We start from the raw sequence: 17,969 nt of genomic DNA, 5'->3' as shown, positions 1-17,969 counted from the left end.
GATCCTTCTCTAGTATCATGGGCCAATCCATGGGCCAATCCTACAGATGTTCGCTGGCACACCCCTTCATTTTTTCAATCGTTTAATTGTTTGTCATTTTATTATTTCTTTATCCTCTTTCCACGTAACATGATTATGGTTATCACCAGGCAATTATTTACTGTTAAAAGTTTGGGTAACATTTTCGATTAGTTTGTATAAGACCGTGCTTCGATTCCAGACCAGGCCACAGCAAAAACTATAAAATAGTAGACTGCCTATTGTATGGTTATTTATTTGTGTAAAGTAGTTGTTGTTTGTCGTATCCAGGTGGTTGAAGATTTAGGTTAAGTGGACGGGAAGGCATGGAAGCCAATCTTCATGTCCACCTTCAGGCATGCATTTAAGTGTCTTGCCACAGCTACATGCTCTTGAGCGGTGTCGAACCGGCGCCCTTTCGATTGCCGTTCCAGCGCTCTCACCACTCGGCTATGCAGCAGACGAAGTGTAAAGTAGTGAAGATATTTCATGAAACAAATTAACTGACAAAAACAAATTACTACATGCTCTTGAGCGGTGTCGAACCGGCGCCCTTTCGATTGCCGTTCCAGCGCTCTCACCACTCGGCTATGCAGCAGACGAAGTGTAAAGTAGTGAAGATATTTCATGGAACAAATTAACTGACAAAAACAAATTACTACATGCTCTTGAGCGGTGTCGAACCGGCGCCCTTTCGATTGCCGTTCCAGCCCTCTCACCACTCGGCTATGCAGCAGACGAAGTGTAAAGTAGTGAAGATATTTCATGGAACAAATTAACAGACAAAAACAAATTACTGACCATGTCATTCTTGAGTGTCCCATCTACAAACAACAAATGGAATGCACAGTAAGCCACCCATGGTATCGTTGCACTAGACTAGACACACTCCCTGAGATGTGAATACATAGAGTAGTACGAAAGAAGAATAAATCAACTGTAACAATAGCTTGTTACCAAAGCATGGTCACGATGGTTTCGGAGGCAAGCCCCGAACTAGCGTTTCAATTTTGTGGGCCACAAACTTTACGTTTTCCATCAAATAAATGTTTAATCCTCGGAAGTGTTTCCATTCCGATTTTTACATTAAAAGTGACCTCCACACATGAAAAAGTATAGTTTTGGTTTTTAACCGTTTATGGTTTTGATCCTTTATGTTTCTTTTTATTAGATTCAATTCGCCTATTTTTAGTCTTAGCATAAAACTCAATGATAAGGTTAACATATTTTATTATCCGCTCCGATGGCTCAGTTAGTGAGGCGTGACTTTACGAACGAAGGGGCTGTAAACAATAGTCACTGGTTCGACTCTGAGCAACGTTCTACTTTGAGCAACGCTTTTCAAGAACTGCTCTCCATTCAGCATCAGCGGCACCTAGTGGGTAGAATACTCCATAGACAACAACGTTAGGAAACTTCACTCTGTCAATCTCAGTGAACGGACTATGTTTTTTAAGAAAGTTGTTCATTTACTAATTGCAGCAAGCAAAGCTATAAGCTCGATCTGCAGTGGGCTACCACAGGCTGAATATGATGATGACAGCTATAAGCTGCCTTACTCAACATACAATACATTATACCACATTCCGAATTTGAAACGGTCAGGCTGCTGAGGTTAATTTTTCTTTAAAAACAAAAAGCGTGATAATAAACGAGGTCTGGAAACTTGGTAAATTTTGGGCTGGAGCAACCAATTTTTGGTAGCAAACAGCAATTGAGTTCAACCGACCTGGGTTGAAGGTTCACCGAGTATGGCTCAATCACTTGGTACGCCAGGTACTGCCTATAAAGCCATAACATTTCAATTGAATGAACAAACTGTTGGCTGTCACTTGTTGCAAACACTAAAAGATGCTCTGGCGCGCCACCTAGTATTTTAGTCATTCTACACTTTTCTCAACGATGATCAGGCCACCACTTTGTCATAATCCGTGTATGCTGTTCTCACAAAGTGCGTGCAATAGTGTGGATAATCATATTATATCACTGTACAGGTCAAATTACCATTCCAACACAATGTGCCACCTATCAGAAACATACGTGGCACATCATTGTGACAGAGTTGACATTTCCAAAAGCTTAACCTCTGTGACCTGGAATAGAGATCTCTGCACTTGTTTATTCACAAATGATACAATGAACAGTGTGGAATGTAGAACGCATTATTTTACAAATGTCAGTTTTCTGCCAACATTTAGTTTGGGGTGATCCATCACAACAAACACACAATCAATCAATGACACAGAAAGTCACAACCGAATTATTAAGTCAAGGTTATCAGTAATATAATAGATTGAGTTTCGCTTTCAGAAGCATGATCGTTATTTATTTTACAAACGTAGATGGTCTACGAACGACCTGTTTTAGCCTGATGCTGCTGGTTCACTGTAGTGGTAGCGGTTTGCACCAGATATCGGAGCACAAGTGACAAACCGCTACTACCACAGCGAACTCACAGCATCAAGTTAAAACAGGTCGTTTGTATCTACATTTGTGAAATTATCAGAAATATTTCATTGTTATCCAGCAACTTTGAAATGAATAGTTACAAATTTTGACAATATGTTGCATATAGTGAGCAAAATTATCGGTATTTTCTATGAATACAGTATGCCCGGCATATGCCGATTAGCATCGACGATTAAGCATAATCCGAAGTTGAAGTGACGTCAGTGGCGAGATTTTGATGACGATAAAAACAAATTTCTTTTCAAAAAGCGTAAATGTGCCAAAGTCGAATGCGCAAGACTCGTCTTCAATTCAGAAGATCAAGAAGCATCTTCCTGTAGTCGCCCGACGTCTCCTCCTAGTGAAAATGAAAGCATTGTTAGTTTTGTTAATGACGTCATTAGACTGGATGAAACGTCATAATACGTATTGCCGCGTTCTTTTTGGTGCAGTATAAAATTGAAACTTCAAAAAGTGTTAGAAAGTATTTTGAACACTGCAGTAACAGCAAAGTAGCCCGCAATTTACTAGAAAAAATGAATAAAATATCTCTGTTTCAGAACAAAATTTCAAAATTGCTTCCCCAGATTTGTATTTTTATTCACTCATTTATCTTAAATTGTTGCACGGTCACTAAACTTAGTTCACTTTCTGTCTACAAGAAACTCCTTTGAATCAAAGCTTGTTGCTACCAATCTCGGGCCCTCCCCCAAAATATCCACTAGTAGGCCTCTATGTTTAGTAATTGCTCTTAAAAAATAGGACCAGAAAGCGTTTAGGGGAGCAAAACTTTACAATGTGGGAAAAAATTTAAATCATCATTTTAACAAAAAGTAAACATTGAAATTCATCAATTTAAATATTATTAATTAACTCGGCTATTTGAGTGAGGAGTGTTTACTTCGAAATATTGCATCATTTTGTGGGGGTTTTTTAAACTCAAAAAACTTTTCACTTCCTCAACCCCGAACCATGCTTGCCCAATATGATAAACGAAAAGTAGTTAAGCGAGCAAAGCGAACGAAAAAAATTTACAATAATGGAAAAAAAATTGTATAAATTACAAGCCCTGAAACGCTGCACTAACTAAATATGAGCGGGCCCCAGTTAGAGGTAGACCCCAGTCGAGGGTTTGGAAAATAGTAAATAGGGTCTTCTTTTTTTATTGTCGCACTTGGTGCCAAGCATTGACTGCCTCTTGCATGAGAATTTTCCAGGATTCATTGTCATTTGCTTTGTGTATTAGGTGTATGTTGGTGTTAGTTTTGTCGGTTTGTTGGTTTAAGTAAGTTAATCGTTGTCTGCCTTGGGCACGCTTTCCTTCAATTTTGCCTGTGAGAGAGAGATGTTCTAACTTTCCTTTTCGCAACACGTGTCCTAAAAATTGAAGTTGTTTTTCTTTGATATTTTTTAGTAGATTGTTTGTTTGACTTGATTTAAAACAGTTTGGTTGCTTTTTCTGTCAGTTCTCTGCACATTTCAAACCCGTTTATTCTTTTATTAATTAATTTCGTTATTGTCCGGGTTTCTAAATTATATTTAAAAATTGGATAAATGTAACACTATTCTGTATCTGATGGAGAAAGATGGCCTATGTATAACCTACTTGTTGCACAATATTGATTTCATTTGCTGAAAAGCAGCTTTTGCTTGAGCATTACGTATATTGAACTCCTTATCTCCTTATCATCTCAGTTTATTATTGTCCCAAGATATGGAAAACTTTTTACTTGTTTTATAGTTGTTCCATTCATTTTAATTTGACAGATTGGAATTTCACTTTCTTTTTTCTTTGTGATTACCATTGTTTCCGTTTTCTTTTCATTCATTTCCATTCCCAAATTCTTTACTTCTTTCATTTACTTTGTTCAAATGTTGTAGTTTTGCTTTCGAATCAGCCACCAAGACGGTGTCATCAGCATACCTCAGTTTAGTAAAGTTAGTTCCCCCAAAATTTACGCCAGTTTCATCATCAAGACATCGGAAGATGATCTCACTGCATGAAAAAAAATCTAAGGGAGCGCACGCATCCTTGTCTAACGCTTTTCTTGATTGATATCCAGTCGCTGATGTTGTGATTGATCTTTATTGCTGCAATTTGATCAAAGTGAAAGTTTTGAATAATACGTACACTCGTACAGTATATCCTTATCGTCAGTTCCATGTTATCCAACATCTCCAGTAATTTGGTATGTTTTACTCGGTCGAAAGCTTTCTTATAATCAATGAAAGCAATGTACAGATCTTTCTTCATTTCAATTGATCTTTGTACGATATTTTTTAATACAAATACAGCATTTCTTGTACCGCGATCTGGCATGAATTCGTACTGTTCTTCAGCAATTTCATCGTTGATTTTGCTCTTGATTCGATTCATGATAAATTAGGTCTTGCATAATTTTATTAGCTATTGTTTGTCGAGCTTCTGTAGTATTCTTTTAATTATTAAATAGTCAAAAAAAATAGGCAGACCAAAATGAGTGGGTCCCTAATCAGTCGTGGGACCCCCGGGTACGGGGGCGGTTAAAATGGTCCTGCACGTGTTGCTGCTCTCATCCAATCACGTGTTACTGTACCCACCATTTAGTGCTTCTGGTGCTGTTGTACCCCCAAAACATGTCGTTGTATCCCCCAAACACGTGTTTGTTACTCCCCCCCAACACGTGGAGTTGTACCTCCCACACACGTTTGTTGTACCCCTCAAGCACGTGATGTAGCAACCCACTCTGTTCCTAACCTCAATTCTCTTCGCCAGCTCCATGTTGTTGCGTCTCAAATATTCCTCCTTGATGTCAATCAGATCGATCTCGCTTCTCGTGGTGATGACGTAGATCAACCTCTTGTCTTCCGTTCCTCTGCCCTGTCATGGCAACAACTTCAACAAATATGACGTAATCACTAATGATCACAACTATGGCGTCATAAAACAATTTTGACCACATGTTTGTATTAAACCAGATATATCACAAACAGTAACGTAAAAGAAACGTCACTTTACAAAGTAAGCTCACTTACCGCCATGGCGTCGTGTATTTGAATGGCGTAGTATACAGGAGGAATGCAGGTGGAGAATCTAACTGGGGAGGAAAGTAATTTCAAGTTTGCTAAGAACTTATAGATTTTGTGATTTAAAAGTAAGTTTCTGGTGAACTTGATTGAGAGTTGTTGTTACGTTGTTACGTTGTTACGTAGTTACGTAGTTACGTTGTTACGTTGTTATGTAGTTACGTTATTTATCTTCCTTCCTGCAATTTCAGTAAAATCATGATCCGAAAGAAAAAAGTAAATCGTCGTTTTAGAATATATTTGACTTAATGGCATCAGGTAGCAGTCATTTTAAAATTGCAAATTAATGGCTAAAACTTACTGATAGTTTTAAGCCCTTGTTTCAAATCTCCTCTAGATTGCCTGTCAATACTTGCAATGAGATTTCCTGAGGTCAGTTTTACCCAGCATTGCGTGAAAACGCGCTGAAGATGTTGGAAGCTTCTTTGGGTGAAGATTTGTAAGAAGGATGGATTTGATGGGTTCCAGTTCTTCACTACCATATCAAAAAGCGCCTAGAAAATATAAAATCTTACAGATTGATTGGTTGATTGATTGATTGAATCTTTATCCTCGGACTGAGAAAGCTTCTTGCAGAGCTTAATCCTGGCAGTTTCGCATACTTGTAGAGGCTTTGAATCACTGACGCAGGCGCGGTCACCGAGATTGACAGAGTGAAGTTTCCGATTGTTGAAGTCTTGTTGACCATGTGATTTTTTTTGTTTTAAATTCTCTAACCCTTTAAGCTTTAATCTTGCAGTTGAAACCTTTTTTATGGAGTTTTGATTATGTTGATTCCAACCATTTTCTTATTTATACTTGAAACAATGGCTACGGAAAGGTTTTATTATTTTCAAAGATGCAATGTAGGCCTATTTCAGAAGACAACCGCAGCATAAAAACAGAATGCTTTTCAAACGTCTGTGATGTCACAAACCTTTGCGTCACTTTCCGCGAGTTTGGGTACCACTGGATCACTTTCTGCATCGCGATTTCCCTTCAAGATGGCCAAGAGAAAAGTTTTAAAGTGTCCGGATGTTTCATTCTCCACATCTTTGAGGAGATCTCTTCCTTTAAAAACTGCATCACAATGCAAGTGTTAATATGAACTGGTTTTATGCTGGAAGCCAATAAAAGACCTACTTTGTTGAAATAACCTTGAACTTTTGCACGCATTACATCAGGAAATTACCAACCAAACATCAAGTCTCAATTACAAAACATGAAAAAAGATTCATGTAACTATGCTGACGTAGCCTAATGGCATGTTACTTTACCATTTATGTTAAAGATTTTGAAGATGTGCTTTAATATGAAAGAGGAAACGTTAGTAAATGCTTCAGATCTTATTGTCAGTCACAGTCATACTCACTTTGAGCGTAAATCCTTTTTATCTCGTTGATTTCTCTCCCGCTCCGGGTGCACAAAATTTCAATGAGCACTGCTTCATCTGTCCCAAACCCTTCCATGGCCTTCCGAATCGCTCGAGCATCTAACTCATCATCCTTCCACATGAGATGTTGGCACACCGCTTTGAAGTTTCCTCCAAGTTCACTTTCAAGTTCTTCCAGAAGGTCCTACAAGTGATGAGTCTTGGTAGAGGTTGCTCATTAAATACTAAACTAATTTTGAAGCTTATTGCCCCTGATCTTTGACCTGATGATAAGAATATTTGTAAATTGTAGGTGGATAGACACAATACAAGCGAATTTTACTCTATAAAAATTCTCTTCAAAGCAAATTTTTGTTTCACAATTCAAAAGCAACGTCTTGTTTCACTTTCACTTCAGTTCTTTTGAACTGCCTTTGGCTACAATTATTTTATTTTTTTGTAGCGTCTCCAGATGCTGAATCGACATTAAAACTATTTCTTAAATAGTTTTTGTTATGCGTTTCATACCATTGAAACTGTTAGCACAATTTGGCATGTACATTTCAAATAGCTTGAGTGGTTGCCTTGTTATTCCATTTGTAGCCTACTGTAAATATTTCAACAAAACAAATCAAGTCCTATTGCTAAGAATGTGAAATAACATATAATGTATATTGTTTTCACATGTTTGCATAAGCGATCTTTTTTCGTGTGAGACAGGACTGTTCAGATTTCAGGACAGGGGATGGAAAGCCAGGTGAGTGTAGCTTCGTCCAGTTCTGCTATGTCATGCATTCTATTTGGTGCCTTGTAAATGGGACATTCAAGAATGACATGGCCAGCAGTTTGCTCCTTCGCGTCGCACTCACAGTCCGATAAGGGAGCCAAACTCCACTTGTACAGATTGAAATGGAAGCGGCCGACTCCTGTTCGAATTCTATTGAGCTTGACCTAAGTCGGACGGGGCAAGTCTATGCCAGGGGACGCGCTACCGGGTGAGGTATAAAACAATAGAGTTTGGTATCGGTGGCACACCATGCTGTGTCACAAGTATCTTCAATATAATGTGCTACACTGGTGGTATGATCACTGAATGGTTGTAATAATTCAAGGCAGCTGGTACGAAAGGGTTGTCTTGACTTTAATTGCCTGGAGGATTCCTGAGGTGGGACGCTGAGTGTTGCGTAGAGCAAGTGGTCAGGATCTTCTGCCTGGTGAGCCAGGTGTATAACGGCTTTCTTTCTGCAAAGCTCAGCAGGTTGGATGCCTGCAAAGATCGGTAAGTAGCCTGTACTATGTTGGAGTAGGGTGCTGCTAAGATACTAATTGTGTGGTAAGGCAAGCATAGGCTACCAGACTACCATAAATACCTCAGTTGATCAATACATTGAGAAAATATCTTGTTATCGTTGGAAATTTTATATAAATGATTCCTATACATTCTAAGATTCTGCTTTTAACTCATTAATAACTCATTATCATACTATCTTAAAATCCATAGCAGTTTTAAGTTTAACCTGGTTTACTAATTTCTTAAACAAAAATTAACCCAGTTTCACCAAACTGGCAACTCTAAAAGTGACCCTTTCCCGAGCGAAGCTGAAACTGATGTTGAAAGTTGGAAATTTAAAACGAGATCATAAACAAGTTTTTAGGAAAAAAATGTGGGTTTGAGAAAGTTTTGTGGCCAAATTCTTTCGAATTGTGTCTATCAACCTACAATTTACACATTCGCTGACGTAATGGGTAGACGCCGAACAGCTCACTTCATTGTATTTCCCTTGGTAAGCTTTGGCTATAGCCTGTCGTTCTATCTTCGTGCGCTTGCTAAGCACTCCAATGATGGCCTCCTCGTCTGTGCCTGTGATGTCATAAAAGTTGAAAAATTAGCTCAGTGCAGCGGTTTCAAGTTTTTCCATTTATTAATCTTAATTTATTGAACTACTTTACTAAGATTCAGAGTTTATGTTTTGCATTATGTGTTCATAATATGACAAACCTAGGCCTTTCATTGCTTTCCTCAGAACTTCAGCGTCATTTGAAGGGTAAAATGGGCTGGATGGGCACACTGTGCCCCCTTTCACCTTCTCACTTACTGAGACAATCCCCTGAAATACAAAATAGCGTTAACTTCCTTGAGAGGGGTGCGTGGTAAATGATTAAGCAAATGCGCGCAATCGCGGAAAAGATCCGTTTGTTGACAGAAACATGGAAAATTAATCTAATTCTTTATTGCGCATGTGCAAATGCGATTATATCCTTTGAGCATTGCTCTAGTAAAAGATGAACATTATTGTGCTGTTCGTGCTTTTGAAGCTTCGAATTATGATGCTGACCTTAGTGGTGACTCTGACAGTCAGAAAAAATAGATACCAACATAAACCAAAACATGGAGACAAAATATCTCCTTTATAAGACAAATAAAACAGAGGAAACGATTTTGTCGTGTCAGCCTCTATAGGGCCGAGAGTCTATCCTCTTACCACCCCAGATTCACGATGTTCCCGGACTACACCGGAAAGCTACTAGAGAGCGACCAGTCTTTAGTTTCATCATTCAAGACACGCAGACCTTCCATTCCATTAGGTGATTTGAAGATGATGCAATTGTTGATGATGTGGTCTGCAGTTTGTTCCTCGGCACCTCATTCATAAGAAGAGAGGCCATTCCTCATTGGTGCATGGTTGAGCGGAAATCTCGATGCCCGTACGGAGATGGTTGAGGCGCACCCACGCCTGTTTTGTATGGTCAGGCCGGTGGGACGGGTGTCGGCATCGGAGTTGAACGAATGGACTCTGGAGGTGCTTGACTTCCATTTATGGTCCGTCCAAGTAGCCGCAGAGATGTTTTATCCATCAGCTTTGTTAATCAGAAGTTGAACGTTTAGCACAAATAGGTGTCTTGATTTTAGTCGATAAAGATGCTCTCTTTGGGAGAGCAGAGATCTTGAATTGAAGAAGCTGGTAGGGCTCCAATGCCCGTCGACTGAGAAACAGAGTGCCTTCTTTGCGATGAGCCTCAGCTGGTTGGATGTCAGCAAAGATGGGAAAATTGTCAAATGGTGTGGGACGCAGGCACTCGATCACTGTGCGCAGGACGCTGTTGATGGCAGCGTTCATGTTGTGGTATTGAGCACTGCGGCACTAAATAGATGCACAGCACCCTGCTGAAGAGTAGACAAGGACTAGGGCTGCTATACAAGAAGCGTCAGCCCTCTCTACTTAGCTGGAGCCTGCCGAGCGCTTGAGCAGCGCAGCGCGTGATGAGAGTTTCTTGCGCGTAAGTGATCTGTTTAATGTCACCTCAAGGTATTTTGGTTCGGGGCAAGACAATTATTTTTTATTGTTCTGGACATCTCACGATCAGCTTCCCGATTATATAGATAGAAAGCTGCTGCCACCGTTTTGGTTTCGCTGAGTTTCTGTCGCCATTTCTGGAAATAAGCTGAGAGCTCAGGGTGTCTTCAAGGTTTTATCACGAGTTTGTGGAGTGGAGAATTACCTGGTCATCCGCTTATGTGTATTTTGCTGAGACCGTGCTGGGAAGGTCGTGAATTGAGATGTTAAGGAGAAGTGGAGCCAAGACTGATCCCTGTGGGTCGATGATTGGGTTGATGCGGGCATACATCAACCTTTCGAGGATTTTGAAAGGAACACAGAGGCGAGATATCGAACGATGTCATTGGGTCCTCTGGTGGCTTGTGAGTCTTAGGGATCGCAACTATTAAAGCTCTTCTCCAAATTTTTGAGATTGTGAAGTGGTGCAAGCCGGAAAAAAGGAATCTACATGGCCAGGACTTGAAAACAGGGCCAGCATGGAGCACAAGCTCAGAGAAGATTATATCCGGCCCTGGAGACTTGTGTAGTTTCACTAGGGGAGGGAGGTGGTGGTGAACTCCTCTGGGGTGAAATCTTTGGATATTGTTTCATCTGATGGTGTTTCCACTCGCCACAGGGCAGACACTTCCTTTGCGACAAGGCGGCGAGATGTCTTGTGGTCCTTTGTCTTGTAGACCCCGTTCTGCACTAGCTGGGAAGCGACAGCATTTGCAGAAATGGAGCACTGGCGAGAGGAGTTTTCTGAACGCTCCAAGTGTAAGTGATAATAACAAACCTAAACTCCGATCGTTGACAAACTTCTTTAATAGAATTTAACTGAAATCAATGTTTTTGACAAAAACTTCACAAAGTTGCAATATCAAAGATTTAAAGCATCAGTGATGTATTGTGATCAATAAAAGTGGTTATTGTGATCAACAAAAGTGGTCTGAATGATTTGCAATTTGATTTTGCTCATTCAATAATCACTTCCCATGAAAATCCAATGATGACATTTTTCACTTTTCTGCTGCAAACTTTTCTGTGCAACATTTTCTTTAACAAAAAAGATGTTTATCTTTGGAACAAACAATCTTTCAACTGGTCGGCAACACAAGCACCACGTAGGCTACCCTAAAAGGGCTGAATTTGTGCCTTGTAACTGAACAGTGTGATTATACGGAATTGAGTGAAAAAGATTGCGTGAGGAAAAAACAATAACGCTTTGTTGCAAATACTCGAACAAAAACACAATGAAACAAACCAATATTCAACTCAATCACATCAAGGCACACATCATAATCAACACCTGATCTCCAGTGGTCACTTTTGTATTAGAATCCGTGCCGCTGAGTGGCTCAGTTGAGCTGTCTTGTGGAGCACCAACATCTGGCAATGGCTGCGCAGACGGCTTCGACATTTGTACTTGTAGATATTTACTTGTAAACTAAAGCTAAAATGGAAATGAAGTGCGTTGATGAGGCCATAGCTTAGATCGCAAGATAGCCCTATGGTTTAAGCAATGACATCATTGCAACATAAACCACTAAGCAATAAGTATATGATTCGCCCGTTAGCTCTGTGATTACGCGCCGTACTCAAGATCACGCGGCACTGGTTCGACTCTGAGGGTGTGCGCTTGAGCATTTCAGGACTGCTCTCCATTCAGCGGCACCTAGTGAATAGAATAATTTCCTGGTAACAACTCTTCAACAATCGGAAAACTTCACTCTGTCAATCTCGGTAACCGACCCTGCGTCAAGAGCCTCTACAAGTGTGCGAAACTACCAGGAATAACCTATCAAGGCTTTGTCAGTCCGAGGATAAAGATTCAAAACAAAACCAACCATGGTGTAGGGAGAATGTGGTAACTTGCACCGTTTCGCATTATTCATCATAACTCGTTGAACACAATTGTTTTAACTATAAATTTTTCAGGTATTGTGCTACAGGATGTGCGCTTTCTTGCTATGAAAGTAAGCCTTAGAGTTGATGTTACATATTTTGAGAATTTAAAAAAAATATGATTTTTTTTTTCAACTTGTCAATTCTGTGGGGTAAGTTGAAGCGTGTATTTTAAAAAACGAGTCAAATAAAGCTTGTACGAATATTGTTTTGAAATAAAGTGAAAAGAAGTGTATTGTAGCCGTTTCAGTGTATTTCTACCAACTTTAAAGGACTGGAAAGCTGCTATCCCACTTTTAACAGCTACAGCAGCATCTTCCATAACTTTTTACGTATATTTCCTCGATTTGTTGTTTTTACGTCATTTCTGCATTTTCTGTTGAAAGATTATTGCGCGAAATTAAACTTTTAACTTAGCAGTATAACTGTCATGCTGTTGATCATATAGTTAGGTATGTTGAACCATGGTTCAACTTGCCTTACAGCTTGTGGTTTAACTTGACCCAGTAGCACCAGCAAGTACTAAACAATTTATCTACTTATCACTAAACTAGTCAGGCAAACACTTTAAGTAACTTTTGGTATCACAATGCCATCTTCTTTCTATTGTTTTAAAGTCACAACTTGTCACAACACAACGACATTTAACTTCTCAACTCAACATTTCCCTTTTCACACCACACAACACACTTTCACCACTGCCGCCTTTGCTACCGAAAGCTCGAACTTCCAACTTGCCGCGTTCCACTGATATTTATGCGGTAAACTTTCGGTGGCTCAAAGACCACTAAATATTTTTTCATTTGCGCTGGAGAGGACTTTGTTCAACTTTCCTCATCCTCCTCCCAGGTTTAATTTTCTTAAAAATTGATTGCGGAATCTTTATCCTCGGATTGACAAAACCTCTGGTAGGCTATTCCTGGCAGTTTCGCATAGGCATACTTGTAGAGGCTTTGAGCCAATAACTCAAGTCCGTTCACTGAGGTTGACAAAGTGAAGCTTCCGATTGTTGAATTTGTTGTTGTCTGTGAATTATTTCGTCTACAAGGTGCCGCTGAGTGGAGATTTGTTTATGTTGCTCAAAATAAAAATAAATAAAATAAAGTAAAACGCGTTGTTCAAGCTCACACCCCGAAAGAGAACAGACAATACGACAAGCTAGACCAGACGTAGTAAAGGTGATAGCCTACTACAAGCGACTTTACTTACGAATTTACAGAAAGTTTGTTAATTTTTAGCCTTGTGGGTATAATTTCACTTTTATTTCAAATTTTTCCTAATTTCTGAAGTTAGGGAGATAGCCTAATGTACATGACGTGCTATGCTGAGCCTACCTCAATGCTTGTGAATTTAGGTTATAATTGCGTTGTACTTAAATGAACACGAAGCGTTTGCAGATCAAGTCTAAACTATCAAAAAAATGGTTTGTTTGAAAACGTTTGTTCCTCATTCCCTACTTCTGAGAAGTTGTGGATTTCAGACACTAGCTAACTTTTGAAGCTACAAAAAGGCAGTAAACAGTTTTCTTCTTTTTAACGTAAAACAACGTTGTCTTTATTGCATAGTTTTAAAACGATAATTTCTGATCAAAATTGAATTTTTGGCATTTCGAAGGAAATGCTTCGTTTGGTTTCTACTGTTTCTTCGTTATTGTTTGAAGTTTGAACCAACTTCTTGTCACTGGTCGAGCTCTGTCCTTTATCAACCTTGATGAAGTGGGGATGGTTTGGATTGGATGTTGAGGTAGAAGTCATGCAGTCATTGCATTTAGTCATCCAGTTCACGCAGACCACGCGCATCATTTGGCGAGTGATGGATGAAAGAGTTGTAGATGGCGGGAATGCGATTTTTTTCTCTTTGCCGCGCTTACAGATTGTGAATGGCGCTACTTCCATTCGTAAGGACCAGGAAAGGACAATCCGAAGGCGCTTGGACTGCAGTCGGACTTAAAACGTTTTGCAAACATCTGTACTAGATTGGTATGTGAACAGATGGAAAAAAAGCAAACAGCTAGCTTACCTTTGATTACTTCATCACCTGGACCTCACTGCATCCTAAGTAAAAAGCTACAAACATATACTGTCCAGCCTCAAAACTGGCTAAGCTTAAAATAGCAATATTAATGCTCCTGGGTTGTAAGTATTTGCTTGTTCTTCTTTTGCAGATTGTCGCTGGTGTGCGCGATCACTGGCTCATATACAAACACAATTATATCAGGTAAGTCATTGGGATCAAACTCTTGGCCTTATAAAGTAGTGGCAGAAAAGAGTTACTGAGCTATGAGCTGTTACTACTTAGTACATACGTGGACTTGCTGATATCAGACACCGACAGCCCTGTATGTGGCGCCGCGTCGCTTATATTCAGCACCAGCGTTGTCATCTCGTCACAAAAGTCAATTTTGAGACGTTGTCAGATGGCGAAAATAAGACGTCACCCTGTTGTCATTGTGAGCGAATAAAGTGACCTCAATAAAAGAAGTCGGACACTGTTGGAGATTGCTTTGTTCGGTTTGCAGCTGATAATCTTCTCAAAATTCTAACCATTTATAACATCGATTCAAAGGTATCCGTGTTGTTTTCTCAAACGTACAACTTCTACATTTGTGAAGTTAGCAACAACCATGCTACTAAACCATCAAAACTCAATCGATTCCGTGATGTCCACAATATTTTATTAGTTGTGATTGTTTTCATAAAACAATGTCAACTTCTACCTTTTTCTCAACCTTTGCTATGTTGACGTGTATTGTTTTTGAAGTGATGGTTAGCAAGAAAATCAACTGAACTGAACAATGTGCATGGGGTGTAGTAATAATATGGTCACATGGTAACTGTGCTCTAAATTTATACAGTAGACTACAGTCCCAAAGAATGCATAAGAACTTTTGAAAGTTAAGGGGTAATTTATGATATAAAAGTGCACCCTTATGATGAAGTGTTTGCCACAAAAAGTACAGCAATGACCAAATGCCACCTCGATGAGTCAGATGGAGTTAAATAATTTCATTGACGCACTAGCCTATATTTTCTTATCTTTTTTTTCTTTTTCGTTTTCTTGTTCTTACTAACAAAAACAACTTTTCATACAGAAGAAGAAGCAGACACCAACTCAAGTCGATGAAGAAAATGATGAACTGAAAAGATGTCTACCAGTTTAGACGTTCAACTAAAATTAAATGATCAAATTCCTCATCGCCAGTTCGTAAAAAATTGATAGGCGTCGTTGAACCAAAGAAGCTGCATGAAAGCGCGTGCAACGTGATTGTGTTTGGATTTTTGTTCACTTTTTTTACTAAACTAAAGATTTATTTAATCATCATGTGACGTCATTGTCTTGTCTGCCACTCTCCTCATGTGCTCAAGAACTTTGCTCAAAAACAAAACTTGGATGGTTTGTTGTTGCGATGAACACCTGGCCGATTGCTTCCTCTTGTTTTGCAATCGTGGACTTTGTGCCATGATTATCCTGCGCTCATCCAAGATTGACTTGGAAATTAATCAATATGAAATTTTACCTGATGCGTTACCTCCAGTCAAAGAGTCGTATGGGAAGTAGCTGCTATGGCAATACACTAACGAAACGTGAGAAGTTTGTCGAACTTAAAGTAGCATTGACAGGGAGGTCCAAGGCTAGCTTTGGATCCTAGCCGGAATGATTTTAGAGGTCCTTAACCTTTCCAAGAGGCCCGGGAACTTGAAAAAAGTCGCATAATAATCTTTGAAAATAGTGCGTTTTTCTTAGAAGTGTCCTGATTTGGCACCTGGAGATCTTATTGGTACCGAGCTGTCACAATCAATGTGTATTGCCTCGCGATGGGTTGCTTTGTGTCTTCAACGAGCGTTGTTGTTTTGATTGTAAAATTCTGGTGCGATGTGTTATTATCGGTTATGACCTGAAGTAACCTTTGATGCGAACCTCGAACTTTCTGTTGTTTCCTCAATCACCAAATATCGTTTGTCATGATGTCACAAGGATGTTTACCAATGGATCTCTGATTGCGAAATCGTTATTATGTAAGAATCTTCTACCCTACGTACGTGACATTCTTTAGACTTCTTTAATCTTCTGCTTGTTGACATTTATTGCAACTTGACAGAACAATGTGACATTACGTAACCTTCTCGATGTTACTAGACCGAAACAACCTTCTATAAATAGTGGTGTAATTTGCGTAATGATTATTATGGGAGTTGTATTATGATGAGTTGATTATTATGATGAGTAGATTATTATGATGAGTTGGTTATGAGAGATCATTGCTGTAATAGTAGCAGTTGGTAATAGAAGCAAAGATTATTGTTGATCAAGAGTTGAAGTATTGAATACGAGTAAAGCAAAATTGATGCTAATATAATTTCTGATTGAAATTAGAATCGTATGAGAAGCTGTGAGTGGATTACGTTAAACTCGATCAATAGTCGCAAGTATTGGAATCTATTGCTATTTACTGTTACTTTGGTTAATTGCTGGAAGTGGTGAACCATTTGTTGGAGTCCTTCAAGTGTTTTCATATATATCATTTCACTAGTAGAACTATCTGTGAATTTAATTGACTGCTTTTCGGTTTAACCCATTAAACTACGTCATTGAACCTTTCTAAGTCTTTTTCCTGGTAAGATATAGAAAGAAATCGTGACACGGGCCAACATTACCCTTTCATCGGCCCTGTATGTGATTCTCAACTAAAGAAAAGGTAATGAAGTTGAAGCGATTACATTTATCGCATTGTCACAGCATCTTAATTGCTCTGGCACCATTTTGTAAGCCCCCTTGCGAAGCGGCGTATTCACCAAACCACTTTAACTCTTCGCACAAACCATGGCAGAACTCTTCACCGATTTTCTATTTAACATTCTTCAATTTTTCAACAAACCATTTCTTACAATAGAAGCAAAGTTCATTCTGCATTCGACCTTTATGAGGTGATAACGCCTTTCAATTGTGACCAATTTCCTCATTTGAGGAAATTTGATTTCAAAATTCATTAAGAGGAAATTTGTAAGAAAATGATCAGAATGAGGAAATTGAGAGGAGATAAGAAAATTAGCTCGTCAAATACATGCAAAAAAATTTCTGTATATTTTGTCAAAATTATACAGGAATTTTAGGCCTAGTTTGTCAAGAAAAACTTCATTCTTTTGGGTCCTCCAACTACAATAAAAAAAAAAAGACAATTTTCTTGTTCTGCCAATAATTTGACGGCCATCAAAGCAGCTTTTGAACTACATTGTTGCATTGGTAGCTTAAACTGTTACCTCGTATAGGTTACCAGTGACGTTGACAGGGAACCAGGAGGTACTTTATGACCCAGACCAGGAGTGATTTTTTGTCCAGAAACCTTTTCAGATGGACCAGAAGTTAAAGATGCTTAAGCGTTTGCCACGATGCATTCTTAGCGGTGTCTTGTTATTGGGGCCGGAAGTGTCATTGGCCCAAATTGTCCTCAAGTCAACGACCCTGTAGCTTGTCATGCAACAATAATGGAGGCCAACAAAAAAGTACACAGGCTGCACAAGTTGGATGCTGCATGTTAGCCATGAGCTTATCTATCCATTGAATGCAAAATTCTTGGGCTTAGGACACTGAACTGATCAGACCAACAATGAAGTTAGGCTTAAAATAAAAGTTTTTACAAAACGTTTCGTGCTGGGTTTCGTGAAGTAGCTTCTGTTGAATTTATTAATGATCCAAATAGATAGCCTACAAAGTGTGATATACCAAACAGCATACCACATTGAATTGATAAAGATAAAATTTAATCTCCAGCCTTTGTTTGTTAGTACAGTAGGCTATGCACCTATGTCATTTTTGAATAATGTTTCGTATTTGATATTGTGTTTAATTAAGACTGAAATCGTCAA

The 17,969-nt window shown here is 39.1% G+C and overlaps 1 protein-coding gene across 1 annotated transcript; it reads right to left on the bottom strand.

The window, feature by feature from the left end:
- Positions 1-1,942: 1,942 nt before the first annotated feature.
- On the bottom strand, positions 1,943-11,649 carry LOC145774840 (annexin A13-like). Its single transcript, XM_082586166.1, has 9 exons — positions 11,510-11,649; positions 8,883-8,991; positions 8,650-8,744; positions 6,884-7,088; positions 6,449-6,591; positions 5,834-6,026; positions 5,482-5,543; positions 5,204-5,326; positions 1,943-2,824 (listed from the first exon to the last, which is right to left on the bottom strand). The coding sequence occupies exons 1-9, from the start codon at positions 11,618-11,620 to the stop codon at positions 2,774-2,776; spliced, it is 1,092 nt and encodes a 363-aa protein (XP_082442292.1). The 5' UTR covers positions 11,621-11,649; the 3' UTR covers positions 1,943-2,773.
- Between the last annotated feature and the right edge of the window lie 6,320 nt (positions 11,650-17,969).

The sequence above is a fragment of the Aplidium turbinatum genome, chromosome 7 (genome assembly GCF_918807975.1).
Source record: "Aplidium turbinatum chromosome 7, kaAplTurb1.1, whole genome shotgun sequence".
In the NCBI taxonomy this organism is placed as follows: Eukaryota; Metazoa; Chordata; class Ascidiacea; order Aplousobranchia; family Polyclinidae; genus Aplidium; species Aplidium turbinatum.
This window is presented reverse-complemented; position numbering and strand designations above follow the sequence as displayed.